Below are 15,000 nucleotides of genomic sequence, written 5' to 3'. Positions count from 1 at the left end.
ACCAAAAGGAAATATTGTCCCCTGTAGTCACTCCCACAAAATGATGTAAAAGAATTCATGATATTTGTGCAACGTGTTTATTTTTACTTTGTATGGTTGGTGCATATATATATATATATATATATATATATATATATATGTTTTAATAATCTTGGAACAATTTTTGTTTCGTTGACCCAATTATTAATCATTAATCTTTAATGTTTTTGTTTTCCAGTTTGTGTACGTCACTTTAAGTGCTGTGATATCAACACGTCCGAGGGTCTTGGTCGAGCCTGGTGGCGTCTGAGGAAGACGTGTTATCAGATAGTGGAGCACAGCTGGTTTGAGACCTTCATCATCTTCATGATCCTCCTCAGCAGTGGAGCGCTGGTGAGCTTTAATATGACATTTTTAGTTCACACTGAATGGTAAAAACTTGTTTGCATTGAGGTCAGTCGCAGTAGTAGGATTTGTTGCAAGAGAGAGGCAAGACTAGAGGTGAATATTTAAACTAATAGATATCACATACTTTCTCAGTTGATTAATCACAGAATATTAAGACAATTGTTTTGTATTAAAAGGGTTCTGAAATGTTATATTCACACGAATGAGGCTTGATCTAATTAAATGTGCACTAATTTGCGAACATTCCAGAGAATAAATCTGAACATTGGAAAAAGCCAGGATCAGATTTCCTGTTTGATTTTATTGACATATTAATGTTAAATGTTTTTACTGAGGGGATTTTGGATATCTGTTTTTATCACTCCATAAATCACAAAATACTGTCAACAGACAGGAAAAATAAATTTTCGCTATGTTTTTAGGAATAAAGTGTTGTATAAAATGAAGTGAATGATATATCAACAAACCCCTCAGTAAAAACCTTTAGAATATAGAGAGGAATAAAACTGTAAGTTTTGGTGTATGTAAGCGCTGATGAAGTGGAGATAAAACTTTTTAAATATGCGTTGTAATCGAAATCTACAGGCGCGAATAGACAAAGTGCAATCAAATAAACACTTAAAAGTCTGGACACTTAATAAAGAGGAAAAAATTAAAATTCATCATTTACCCATCTGAATGGTGGTCCAAACCAGGGTTATTATAGTTCACTAAAACTAAAACCATAAAAATTTTTTATTTGAAATAAAATAAATATTGACTGAAATAAAATAAAATATAAAAAAATGAAACTTGTTTTTATTTCAGCTAGTTTCCAAGACAACATTTCTAATTTTCATTTAGTTTAACTTGATGTACTAAAATAAAAATTAATGAAAACTATATAGACTATATAGAAAAAAATGGTAAAAACGGCCAAAAACAACTACATTACTAAAACTTTAACTAGTATTAAAATGATAACAGAACATATCATTTAATTCAAAATATTAATAAAAACTATATTATTTTTGCAATTATACTATTAGAATTATACTAAAAGAAGATGTATTTTGGATGTTTTCTTTCCACTAGTCTGAAAGAAGGCATGTTTTTATCCGAAGCGACTTACAAATGAGGACAATAGAAGCAATCAAAATCAACAAAAGAGCAATGATAAGCAAGTGCTAGAACAAGTCTCAGTTAGCTTAACGCAGTACATGTAGCAAGGTTTTTTTTAAACATATAATAAATAGAAAGAAAACAGATAGAATTGAAAAAGAATAGAGCAAGCTAGTGTTAGAGGCCTTTTTTAAATTATTTAAATAATTTTTTTATTTTCTTATTCTTGTTTTGGAAGCAAAATCTCAATCTTGAGCAGTGCATGACAAAGCAATGTTTTTGCCTGTACTGTCTCAGTAAAGATGTCTTACTCGAGTCTCACTTTGCTTCACTGACCTTATGACAGCTTTGACTTCACACCGAGCACAGAAGCTGTCTCTATCGGTGTGTGTTTGGCAGGAAGTGGCAGCTCACTTCCTGCTAGCTGGCCTGTGGCCTGTGCTGACTGGTCAACCTCAGTCTAAAACTTGCGTCTCCATGAGAGAGCTGTCAGACGCCAGCAAATGTGCAGATGTCAGATGACACTAATCTACATCAACACGTGCCACAGACTGTTAGCCGTGTTGTGAAATAATCAGTCTTAAGGTGCGTCTCAAATTGCGTACTTGTGCACTATTCTATGACGTGTTGTAGTATATAAATAGTGCGAGTAGTGCGTTCACACTGAAAATTCCAAAAAGAAAAAGTGCACTTTAAATACCCGGATGATGCACTTAAATAACCGAAAAAATTAAGTGTGGAATGTTGGACACTTCATGCACTCAACTGTCGCAGCTTTAATTACGTACCGAAGGGGGAGGAGCTATGAGACTCCGATTATGAATGACAAAATAACCTTATATTTTTCATACACTACATGATTGAGTACATAGTGCATAGGTACATAGTGTATGAGTGCATAGTGCGTCATTTGGGACGCAGCTTTACTCATCCTTTCATACAGCCGCTGTTAGTATTTGTTGCCAGAGATTTTTGAGTTTTTTAGGGTTTATCAAGTTAAATAAGGCAGAAATGTGTTTTATTGCTTTTTAAAGCAGTTATTCCTCTTTACACTTCATGGTAAGTAACTTTCATTAATGCATCACTGAAATTTTTTTGATTGAATTGGATCATAATGTGCATTCGAGTAGTTTCATATTTATTTGTAAATTAGATTGATGTTTTTGTTTTTTTAAGAAAATAATACTTTTATGCACCAAGGACGCATTAAATTGATCAAAAGTGCCAGTGAATACATTTATAATGTTACAAAAAAGTTTATTTTTCAGATAAATGCTGTTCTTTTGAACTTTCTATTCATCTGTGAATCCTGATACATTAAATGCATCACGGTTTCCACAAAAATATTGTGCAGCACGACTGTTTTCAACATTGATAATAATCAGAAATGTTTCTTGAGCAGCAAATCAGCATATTATACTGATTTCTGAAGATCATGTGACACTGAAGACTGGAGGAATGATGCTGAAAATACAGCTTTGATCACAGGAATAAATTACATTTTAATAGATATTCACATAGTTATACACAAATTATAATAATAGTTCACATTTTTACAGTTTTTTTGATCAAATAAATGCAGCCCTGATGAGCAGAAGAGACTTCTGAATCTTAGTGTGCATATGTTTAAATTTACTAATATTAAGCATTATATAGTATTTTAATGCATCAATGAAGGTTATCATGTTAAACTCAACATGAAAGACTTTCATAATCCCTTTTACTTGTAATCTTTACCGCAACTTGACATAAAACTATAAAGCATGACCTTTTATATATTAGCAATCGATTAGGTAGTGAAGAGTGTCTCTAGGATAAAATATTACAAAGACAAATGTTTGTTTTCATTTATAATAACATGCACCGATGAATCATACACAATAACACCAGGAAGACGTCAGTTGGTTTCGTGTTGACTCTGTGCATTACCAGTTCTGGCTTTGTGAGATTATGCATGACACAGAAAACAGTAAATGCCAGAGCGAAAAATATATTCTCGCTGCATAATATTATATAAGACTGTGCACTTCTTTCTTAAAGATCAGAGTCCTGCGTGTGTGACTCACAGAGAGGGGCTAATGTCAGAGCTCTGTCTTACAGCCGGGTGCCAGGTGTGCGCAGACCGGCTGGTATTTTAGTGGCATTTGCCAGCAGCTTCAGCAGGCAGCTGTTCTTTCAGACGTGCACTTGAATGATTACACATGAAAACAGAAAGTAAGCAGAAAATGAGAAACAGCACAGTCTGCAAAAAGCAGCGGCGAGTCCGGTGGACGCAGATGTTCGGCTGGACATCGGTGCATGTATGTGCAGTAGAGTAGAACCGCTCAGACAAACAGTCTGGATGCTTAATAAAGAGGAAATAGATCATCCAAGAATGAAAATTCATCATTTACTCATCCTAATAGTGGTCCAAACCAGGGTTACTAACATAAAAAACAACTGCAATAAAATTAACAATTAAAAAATGTTACTTATTTTATTTCAGCTAGTTGCCAAGGCAACATTTCTCATTTTCATTTAGTTTAACTAGACTCAAATTAATAAAAACTCTACATAGTCATATTAAAAAGACTAGTAAAATGGCAAAAGAAAGGAGCTAAAACTACTAAAACTATAGTTAAAATGTTAAAATTAAAATAAATTCAAAATATGAATACAAGCTATAATAGTATTTCAATTATATTCAAATATATTCAATTATAATGTACCAAAATAACACCAGGGTTATTATAGTTAACTGAAATTAAAACCATAAAACCATAAAAATGTTACTTTAGATAAATAAATGTTAACTGAAATAAAATATTAAAAAATTAAATATTTAAAACATTTTAAAAAACTAGTAAAAATGGCAAAAAAAACCGACAACTACATTACTAAAACTTTAACTAGAATTAAAATAAAAACGGAAGATATCAAAATAAAAGCAAATTTAAAATATGAATACAAATATAATAGTATCTCAGTTATACTGTACTAAAATAACAATGACCGAAACAAGGGTTATTATAGTTAACCAACATAAAACAACATTTTCATTCCTTCATTACTTTAAATAAATAAATGTTTATTGAAATAAAATTAAAAATACGATATAATTTTCTGATGCAACATTTCTCATTTTGATTTAGTTATACATAATGTACTTAAATAACTAAAACTAAAATTGAAATAATAATCAACATTTAAATGTAGTTAAAGTTTTAGTAATTATTTTAACGGTTTTGTCATTTTTTTTATTTATTAATTTATTTTTATTAAAATTCTTTTTTTTTTAAATGTCTATATTTTTTTAGTATTTTTTATTTAATTTTTAAATTTTTTAGTTATTTTAGTACATCAAGTTAAACTAAATTAAAATGTTGCTTTGGCAATTAACTAAAACAAAATAAGTTTATTTTTTGTTTTAATTTCATTTCATTTCATTTTATTGCATTGCATTGCCAACCATGTTTATTGTAGTTGAATTAACTTTTTATTCATTTTTTTAATTTTATTTTATTGGTTTTAGTTTTAGTTAACCCTGATAACAGTATCTCAGTGATACTAAAATAGCAATAGTCTAAACACAAATTACTTGCTTTCTTTATAATATTATAATGTCATTAATCTAAACATCCCTTTAATAAAACGTTCGTGCTGCTTTTCTGTCATATTTCAGTAGATTTTCCCAATCCGTCCTCATTCAGTTCACTGTCCAATGTGTTAATATAACATGAATGTGACACAGATGAGCGAATGAAGCGCTGAAGGTCTTCAGAAGTCTTCCTCAGCTTGTTCTGTACGTCTGGTTTGTTAACACACTGCTGCTTCTGCGTCTCTCTGTTGAAAGGCATTTGAAGACATTTACATTGAACAAAGGAAAGTGGTCAAAGTGGTGCTTGAATACGCAGACAAGATCTTCACCTACATCTTCATCTTGGAAATGAGTCTGAAGTGGATCGCCTACGGTTTCAGGAAATACTTCACCAACTACTGGTGCTGGCTGGACTTTCTCATTGTGGCTGTAAGTGCATCAATTTATTTCCCCAGCATCTGATTGCAAAGTGCAGCAAATGAATAACAGCAGAAGTGCTTTATTATAAAACATTTAAAATCTCGGGAAGATTGAATGAGCTCGGGTTTACAGAGAGCAACTTTTGTATTGTATAATAATCAAATCAGCTGTAGTTCAGCTTTCCAGCTCTTCATCAGTAACATTAAAAGGTGATCATTTATAATTATTATCATGTTTGCTGTTGTTTGAGCTGCAGATTCAGTCCAGTGATACAGTGCTGTTTGTGTTGGCCCTTTATTTCAGTATGTGTAGGTATGTGTACATAAGTTCGTATTTGTGCACATATTTGGTTTGATTCTGATACAATAAGAACCTACTCTGAAAAAAAAATTGCTGTAGGATTTACTTTAAAACAATTTTCACTTAGAAATTGCTAGTAAATTTCATAATCACAAAGAAAAGGCAACACACTGAATTAAACATGAAGTTATGATGTAGAAACTGAAATAGTTATTTCTTGTAAAAAATACAAATAAAATACTCCGTAAACTTAGAAAAACATTTTATATATATATATATATATATATATATATATATATGTATGTGTGTGTATATGTATATAATAAAATATTATGATAAATTACGTCAAGTACTTTTAAAATTGTTTAATGCATATGAAATGCATTTACTTTTGCATTGAAATAGTTTTTGGATTTCTAAAGATTGACTAGAACATGGACAAAACAATCCAATTTGATTAATATGAATAAAATTATGAGATTTTAATATTTATGATGGATAAGATCAAGTACTTTTAAAGCTACTAAATGCATTTACTTTTTTCTATTTCTAAAGACTGATTGGAACGTGAACACAACAATCCCAGTTGATTAATATGGAAAATATGAACTTCATGCGAAACTCATGGAAACTAAACGAGCTATAATTCGCTTCATGCAGGTGTCAGTGATTGGTCTGGTGGCACGTGTGGTCAATTATGATCAGATTGGCTCCATGCGGGTTCTGCGGACGCTCCGGGCGCTGCGGCCTCTCCGCGCCGTGTCTCGCTTTGCTGGGATGAGGGTAAGAGCCGCTCTGACTGGGGCCCGGGGCCCGGCGCCGATGGCACCATCTGAGTAGACTCAATAGACAGCTGCCCTCTAAACCCCCATTCAGTCCTTCACAGGTCACAGAGGAGGGATGAAACAACCACCAATGGTGCTTAAAACAGCATTTCTCCTTAACAGTTCGCCGGAACCGGGTTTCTGTGACAACTAACCCCCGATTTTCCTCCTAGCGCCGCAGTCTGACGCCTCGTTTCCTTCCGCAGGACTGCAGCGGGTGTGATGTAATTGCGGTCCTAACGCTGCATTTCTATCTTCTCTTTCTCCTCGGCTCTCTGTCACTCAGGTGTCTCTCGTAAGCCTTGTAGCAAACACGCTAGGCTACTCGGACTTTGCTGCCATCAAATCTCTCAGAACGCTCAGAGCCCTCAGGCCACTGAGAGCGCTGTCCCGGTTTGACGGCATGAGGGTAAGATACACTCGTCTCTCTGTCACATCTGTTAATGCTACAGGTTCTCAGGCAATTTCGCTCATTTTTATGAACAGAAACAGGAAGGCTCCGTATTTTCCGAGGAGAGAAATATCGGTCATTAGAAACTTCTTCTTAAACCAGCCTGTGGTGGTTTTATGGTCGTATGCTCTTAAAAGGGTTTTTACTTAGAAAAGCCATTTTTGGTTCCCCAAAGAACTTTTCAGTGAAAGAAGCAGAACGTTTTAAACCTTTTTCCACTATAAAGAACTTTTGTTGAATGGAAAGTTTCCACACTTTTAAAAATAAAGCTTCCAAAAGGGGGTTTTACATTGATGCCGTAGAAAAAACATTTTTGGTTACCCAAAGAACCTTTAGTGATCAATTCTTGAAAGAACCATTGTTTTCTTGGTGTGAAGAACACCATTTAATGATCTAAATAACTTTTTTCCATTATAAAGAACCTGGAAAGGTTCAATGCATGTTAAAGGTTCTTCATGGAACCAATAGAAGCCAATCGAGAGCCTTTATTTGTCCTGAAATTGATGGTTCCATGAAGAACCTTTAACATCCATTGAGCCTTTCAAATGCACAAAAGGTTCTTTATAGTGGAAACAGGTTCTATAGATTATCAAAATGTTCTTCACACTAAGAAAAGATGGTTATTTTAAGAACTCACTCTTAAAAATAAATTTCAGAAGGGGGGTTCTGTAGCTGTTCCGTAGAAGAACCATTTTTGGTTCGCCAATGAGCCTTTTAAAAATAACCATTATTTTATTTTTGTGAAAGACACCTTAATGATCTAAAGAACCCTTTTTCACTATAAAGAACCTGGAAAGATTCAATGTATGTCTAAGGTTCTTCATGGACCCATCAATGCCATTAAAGAACCTTTATTTTTAGGAGTGTATTGGCATTGGTGGTTCTAATGAAGAACATTTAACATCCATGGAAACGTTTCATTGCACAAAAGGTTATTTATAGTGGAAACAGGTTCTATAGATTATCAAAATGTTCTTCACACTAAGAAAATATGGTTCTTTTAAGAACTCACTCTTAAAAATAAAAGTTTCAGAAGGGGGTCCTGTAGCTGTTCCATAGAAGAACCATTTTTGGTTCGCCAATGAGCCTTTGAGTGATCAGTTCTTATAAGAAGCATTGTTTTCTTAAAGTGAAGAACATTTCATAATCTAAAGAACCTTTTTTCCACTATAAAGAACCTTTTCTGTAATGGAAAGATTAAATGGATGTTAAAGGTTCTTCATGGAACCATCAATGCCAATAAAGAACCTTTATTTTTAGGAGTGTATTGGCATTGATGGTTCTAATGAAGAACCTTTAACATCCATTAAAACTTTTCATTGCACAAAAGTTTCTTTAGATCATTAAAAAGTTCTTCAGACCAAGAAAGAAGAACGGATCACTGAAAGGTTCTTTGAGGAACCAAAAGTGGTTCTTCTACGGCCTCATTGCAAGAACCCCGTTTTGGAAACATTATTTTTAAGAGTGAAGAACCATTTTTGGTTCCCCAAAGAACCGTTAGTAGAACCATTGTTTTCTTGGTGTGAAGAACATTTAATTATCTAAAGAACATTTTTCCACTATAAAGAACCTGGAAAGGTTAAATGGATGTTAAAGGTTCTTCATGGAACCAATAGAAGGCAGTAGAGAACCTTTATTTTGGTTTATGGTTCCATGAAGAACCTTTAGCATCAATGGAGCCTTTCAAATGCACAAAAGGTTCTTTGTAGTGGAAAAGGTTCTTTAGATTATTAAAAAGTTCTTCACACTAAGAAAAGATGGTTCTTTAAAGAACTTTTCACTGAATGGCTCTTTGGGCAATCAAAATTGGTTCTTCAAATATATTTTTTTTGTGTGCAGCGAAAAAAAACATTGTTTTCTTGGTATGAAGAACATTTTAATAATCTAAAGAACATTTTTCCACTATAAAGAACCTTCTGTGCGATTGAAAGGTTCCATGGATGTTAAAGGTTCTTCATGAAACCAATAGAAGCCAATAAAGAATCTTTATTTTTAAGAGTTTAGTAGGTTTAAGATGGTCTCGCCCTGTTAACAAGCATCCAAAACCCCTCTAAAACCATCAAACCAGACCACCTAACCACCTTAGGCTGGCTTAAACAGGGTTACAGTCGTTTAATCTGCTGTTAGATTTCTTGAATAGTTTATTAAAATCTCATTAATGGGATAGAAAGAAAATATCAGTGGTCTGAAATTATGTTGACATTACAGCCCAAACTCAAAATATTAAGCTGTTTTTGAGAGAAATTAAGATTTTTTAACCCAAATTCTTATGAGAGTAATGGTTAAAAATAATATTTTTTATATATAGTTTGTTGTACTGCCTTTAATTTATGCTGATATTAATGCGTTTTTACATTAATGCGAATTACAAATATATAAAATTAAAATTTGGGGGAAACATGTTTAATCATGTATTAGTTAAGTCATTTAAATAATAATGCAACAACAAATCATAATGGTCCATTTAAAAAACTTAATTTACATTAAACAATATAATTGATCATTTTTTGATTTTTAGTGTGAAATGAGATGTTTTCATCAGATTGACGCCAGCAGAGTAAACTCATGTTTTTGTTTGTGTTGATTTCTTTCTCTCCATCGATCCGGCAGTAAACACACTGCTAAACGCTGTCCCTCTGTGCCGTGTTATTACAGCATTAGCGCGTGTTTTAATCTCTCATATTCTCACCGCACTTCTGTTTAATCAAGTCTGATCCGTTTAATCTTCATGCATGTCTGATTCTGAAAGGTGACGTCTCATTTATTTCTGGAGGCTTTACAGCGCAAACGGGAAAGACTTTCCAGTATTAGGCGATGCAACTATGGGACTATTTAGTCAAATAACTCATAAAATATAAACAAAATTAATGCAGTGACATTTTGAGTGGATTTGAATTAAATTATGAATAAAGCATATAACTATATATACATTTATTGTAAGTAAAATATTACATAATACAGTGACATTTTGGGACATACTAAAATTAATAAAATAGATATAAGAATACAATATATAAAATATCTATACATTTATGATAATTAATAGTGATTTTCACTGATAGATTATATTAAAATATTTATGAGAATAAAATATTTGATTCAGTTGACATTTATTTTGATTAAAATATCACATGATACAGTGACATTTTGAGTCGATTTTTCACTAATATATAATATTACAAATAATAAAATAAATATAAGATTGAAATATATAATTTAAAAATTATTATGATTAAAACATTACATAATAGAGTGATATTTTAAATGGATGTTTCACTAATATGGATAATATTAAAAAATAATTAAATAATAAATACAAATTATATATATATATATATATATATATATATATATAATTACATATACATTTATTATAATTAAATATTACATAATACAGTCACATTTTGAGTAGATTTTTCACTTATGGATTATATTAAAAATAATAAAATAAACATAAGAATAAATTATTTAACTGAATAAAAAATTATAATTTAAATAGTACAAAGTACAGTGACATTTTGAGGCGATTTCTCACTGAAGGATAATATTAAAATGAATAAAATAAAAGATAAAAGTAAATATAAGTAGATGATCATTTGCATCAAATCAAAAACTGAAATAGACATACAGAAGGAGGACTTCAGTGTTAATTGTCCAGTGTTATCTTCCCTTTCCTGCAGTTGCATGTATGATTGTGTTTGATTTGCTGTCAGTATTACAGGCCGTTAGCGTGGTGTGTGTGTACAGTAGTGTTTGTGCTTGCGGTAGATTATTACACAGTCTGAATGAATGATGAAGCTGCTTTCTGTCCGCTGGGAAACACCATCAGTATTCTGGATAATTGAATGTCTCACAAACTCAGTGTTATCTTCATCTCCTCCTCATCCTCACACACCAGGCAGCACCACGTTCACATCTGTGTCCCTGGAGCACAAAAGCAGTGTTAAGTCGCTGGGGGATATTTGTAGCAATAGCCAACAATACATTGTATGGCTCAAAATTATACATTTCTCTTTTATGCCAAAAATCATTAGGATATTAAGTAAAGATCATGTTCCATGAAGATATTTAGTAAATGTCCTACCGTAAATATATCAAAACTTAATGTTTGATTAGTCATATGCATTGCTAAGAACTTCATTTGAACAACTTTAAAGATGATTTTCTCAATATTTAGATTTTTTTGCACCCTCAGATTCCAGATTTTCAAATATTGTCCGATCCTAACAATCAATGGAAAGCTATTTATTCAGCTTTCAGATGATGCATACATCTCAATTTCGAAAAACTGACGCTTATGACTGGTTTTGTGCTCCAGGGTCACATATTAATAATATTAGTTATACAGTGATATTTCAGCCATTTGAGATTTAAGGCAAGACTGAATATAAAACATTAAACTAATAGATTTCACTATACTTCCTCATCTGATTGAGTACATTAAGAATCACTGATATATTTTGTTTTCTAAAAAAATAGTATGTTTAAATATCCAAATGAGGCATTATTTAATAAAATCTGCACTAATTTCCAGAACATTAATCTGAAGATTGGATAACACCAGAATATAGAAGTAAATCTGTTAAATTTGTATCTGGGTTATATTAGTATCATTATATATATTATTATAATTTTTAAGAATATGTTTTATTTATTTTTTTCATTTTCTATTTTAATTTACATTTAGTAATTTTGTTGTGTTTTTGTCTGAAATATTATTTTTATAATTATATAATATACATATTGTATATGCATATTTATATTTTTAATTTAAATATGCACTTCTCTGATGCATTGATATATTATTATAATTTTAATAAGATTTTGAATTAATTTTTATTTTTATATTTGCTGTTTTCATTTGAATTTTTGTTGTGTTTTTGTCATTTTTTTTTAATGTCTTAAATTGAATTTTTATAATTATATAATATACATATTATATATATGCATATTTATATTTTTTTATAAACATGCACTTCTCTGATGCATTGATATATTATTATAATTTTAATAAGATTTTGAATTAATTTTTATTTTTATATTTGCTGTTTTCATTTGAATTTTTGTTGTGTTTTTGTCATTTTTTTTTAATGTCTTAAATTGAATTTTTATAATTATATAATATACATATTATATATATGCATATTTATATTTTTTTATAAACATGCACTTCTCTAATGCATTGATGTATTATTATCATTTTAGTTTTAGTTTACATTTTTATTGAATCAAATTGAACTAAATTAAAATGAAAAATGCCTCTTTGGCAACTAGTTTTATTTTATCTCAGTTAAAATGTATTTTATTTCAAGTAACAAAAATTGTTTTATGGTCTCAGTTTTAGATAACTATAATAACTATGTAACAAACTATAACTAAAAATAATAATTAAATAAACTAAAAAGTCTATTTTGGATGTTTTCTTTCCACTAGTCTAAAACAACTACTAAAAAACAAATCATAAAATAAACTTAAAAGTATATTTGAGATGTTTTCTTTCACGAGTCTGAAACAACACTTTATGAAAATCATGAAAGGCAATATTTCTGCCTGTAGTGTCTTGCCTTAACCATTTAAGAAATCAAGTTTGATTTGAAATGGATTAAAGAAACAAGCTGAAGTGCATTAATGCTGATATAGTGTTGTGTTTCTGTAATGCGTCTGCAGTTCTGTCCGGACTGAAGTTTGCACGCTCACTGAAAGCCAATGAGAAATCTGGCAAATCAGATTAGACGTCACGCCGCTTCAGAAAGTGCTGTCTCACACAGACGCCATCTAAACCCGCTCAGCACTTTCCCGTCCTCTCAATACAGCCGGCACGCTCACGATCAGACGTGATTCCTGATTATGCCATGCTTTATTTCACACGCATATTCACAAAGCATGAGCAGCATGTGATATTTAACAAATGTATTTATTGGTGAATCAGATGAAGTGTGTCAAGGACGGTCCATTTCAGCCCCACCAAAAAATAAATACAATTATTTATTATAGATACATTTATATAAGTTAAAAAATATTTATTATATTAAATTATACATATATTATTAACATACAGAAATTGAAGCCTATTTTAAGACATTTAGAATTGTTTTTATTTTATATCCTTTTTTTTAATAATACAAAAATAACAAATAGAAAGATAGTCATGCCTAAATTTAAGATTTATTTATTTGATTACACATTTTTAGCATAAACAAATTAATAAACGTAATGTGATTGCATATGTGCATATTTTTTTACCTAATTAATTAAATAATTAAATTAAACATGGAATAAATAATGATTATTTAAATAAAATCAAATAGATGCAAATAGTTAATAATAAATTATACCTTATTTTTTATTTATGTATGTATTTAGTTAGTTAGTGCAGAAATCTGGCCTGTTTCATTTATGTTTGACTGACAAATATGAATCACATTATATTATTAATTTGTTAAAACTGTGGAATTCAAATGGATGGAAAATAATGTAGGCATTAATATTTTTCTATATATTATTAAATAAATAAATAATCTCTCTATTTATAGATTTTAATACACACACACACACACACATATATGTGTGTGACTGTGCATGTACTGTATATATATTAATAAATATTATTATTAGTGAAAATCTATATATTATATATTGGAAAAATATCAATGCCTTTATATATGCATTGCTCATAAAAACAGATTTATGCATTTTATTTTTAATGCACATTGATTAGATTTTGGCGTGACCTAGGCATGTTCTTGACCGCTTTTGTGAGGTTTACTGTTAAAATCCGCACTTCTCTGATGCATTTGATCCAGTAGAGTTCAGCTTTTAATAATGCTCATGTTTTATGAATGGCTATTAAAGTGCTTTGACACTCGGTGTGCGTTATCGGGAGTTTTAGATCGCTGACGCGAGAGCATAAAAGCCGTAAATCCCGCCGGACAGAGCGGCTGATCTGAGGATGCTGTGTTTCCACGGTAACCAGGTGGTGGTGAACGCTCTGATCGGCGCGATCCCGTCCATCATGAACGTGCTGCTGGTGTGTCTGATCTTCTGGCTGATCTTCAGCATCATGGGAGTCAACCTGTTCGCCGGGAAGTTCGGCCGCTGCGTCAACCGCACCGGCTTCATCTTCAACGCCTCCTTCATCAACAACAAGAGCGAGTGCTTGGAGATGAACAGCACGCAGTACTACTGGTCCAAAGTCAAGGTCAACTTCGACAACGTGGGCGCCGGGTACCTCTCGCTGCTGCAAGTGGTGAGGCTTTGCTTCTGTTACTCAAATGCATTATGATGCTAATAAACTAATTACATATTGCATGTTGCAGCTAAGCATTTTAACCATGTTCATACTTTCTTAGCTGAAGAAATGTAGTTGTTTTCAGTATGAACACATGCATGCTGATTCTAATCAATCTGAATGAGTGCATTCTGAGAATATGACCATTTAAATAAAACCAAATAGGTGCAAATAGTTAAGGAGAAAATATGACAATTTTATTTATTTATTTATTTAATGGTGGAAATCTGATTTGTTTCATTAATGTATGACTGGCATTAAATATGCATCACATTAATTATTAGTTTAAAACCGTGGATGGAAACTTTATTTGCATTTTAAATAAATCTTAAATTTAGGTATTAATATTTTATTTAATATTTATTTTTTATGTATTATTTTTCCATTTTATTAATGATAAATGCATTAATTATAATTGTAGCATTAAATTATAAGTAATAAGTATTATAAGTAATGCTTATTATACTTATTAATTTTTATTTATTTTATTAGAATTTGAGGGCATTTGAAGATAATGTTTTATTGCTCCTAAAAACAGATTTATAAAAAATTTTATGTGCTGGAAACTTTATATGCAGTTCAAATAAATACATCTTAAATGTAAGCAATAATATTTTATTTAATTATATATATATATATATATATATATATA

The 15,000-nt window shown here is 31.0% G+C and overlaps 1 protein-coding gene across 1 annotated transcript in view; it reads left to right on the top strand.

Moving 5' to 3' along the window:
* LOC107560363 (sodium channel protein type 2 subunit alpha-like) overlaps nt 1-15,000 on the top strand; it is a 109,497-nt gene that overhangs the window by 88,374 nt on the left and 6,123 nt on the right. Inside the window, exons 13-16 of the mRNA XM_016244514.1 lie at nt 218-372; nt 5,321-5,494; nt 6,896-7,018; nt 14,034-14,306. Of these exons, the coding sequence (XP_016100000.1) occupies nt 218-372; nt 5,321-5,494; nt 6,896-7,018; nt 14,034-14,306 (725 nt within the window). The remainder of the gene's footprint in view (nt 1-217; nt 373-5,320; nt 5,495-6,895; nt 7,019-14,033; nt 14,307-15,000) is intronic.

Source organism: Sinocyclocheilus grahami, unplaced genomic scaffold, assembly GCF_001515645.1.
Source record: "Sinocyclocheilus grahami isolate Dianchi unplaced genomic scaffold, SAMN03320097.WGS_v1.1 scaffold721.1, whole genome shotgun sequence".
Taxonomy (NCBI): Eukaryota; Metazoa; Chordata; class Actinopteri; order Cypriniformes; family Cyprinidae; genus Sinocyclocheilus; species Sinocyclocheilus grahami.
The sequence above is the reverse complement of the archived record's forward strand: the minus strand, read 5'-3'. Positions and strand labels throughout refer to the sequence as shown.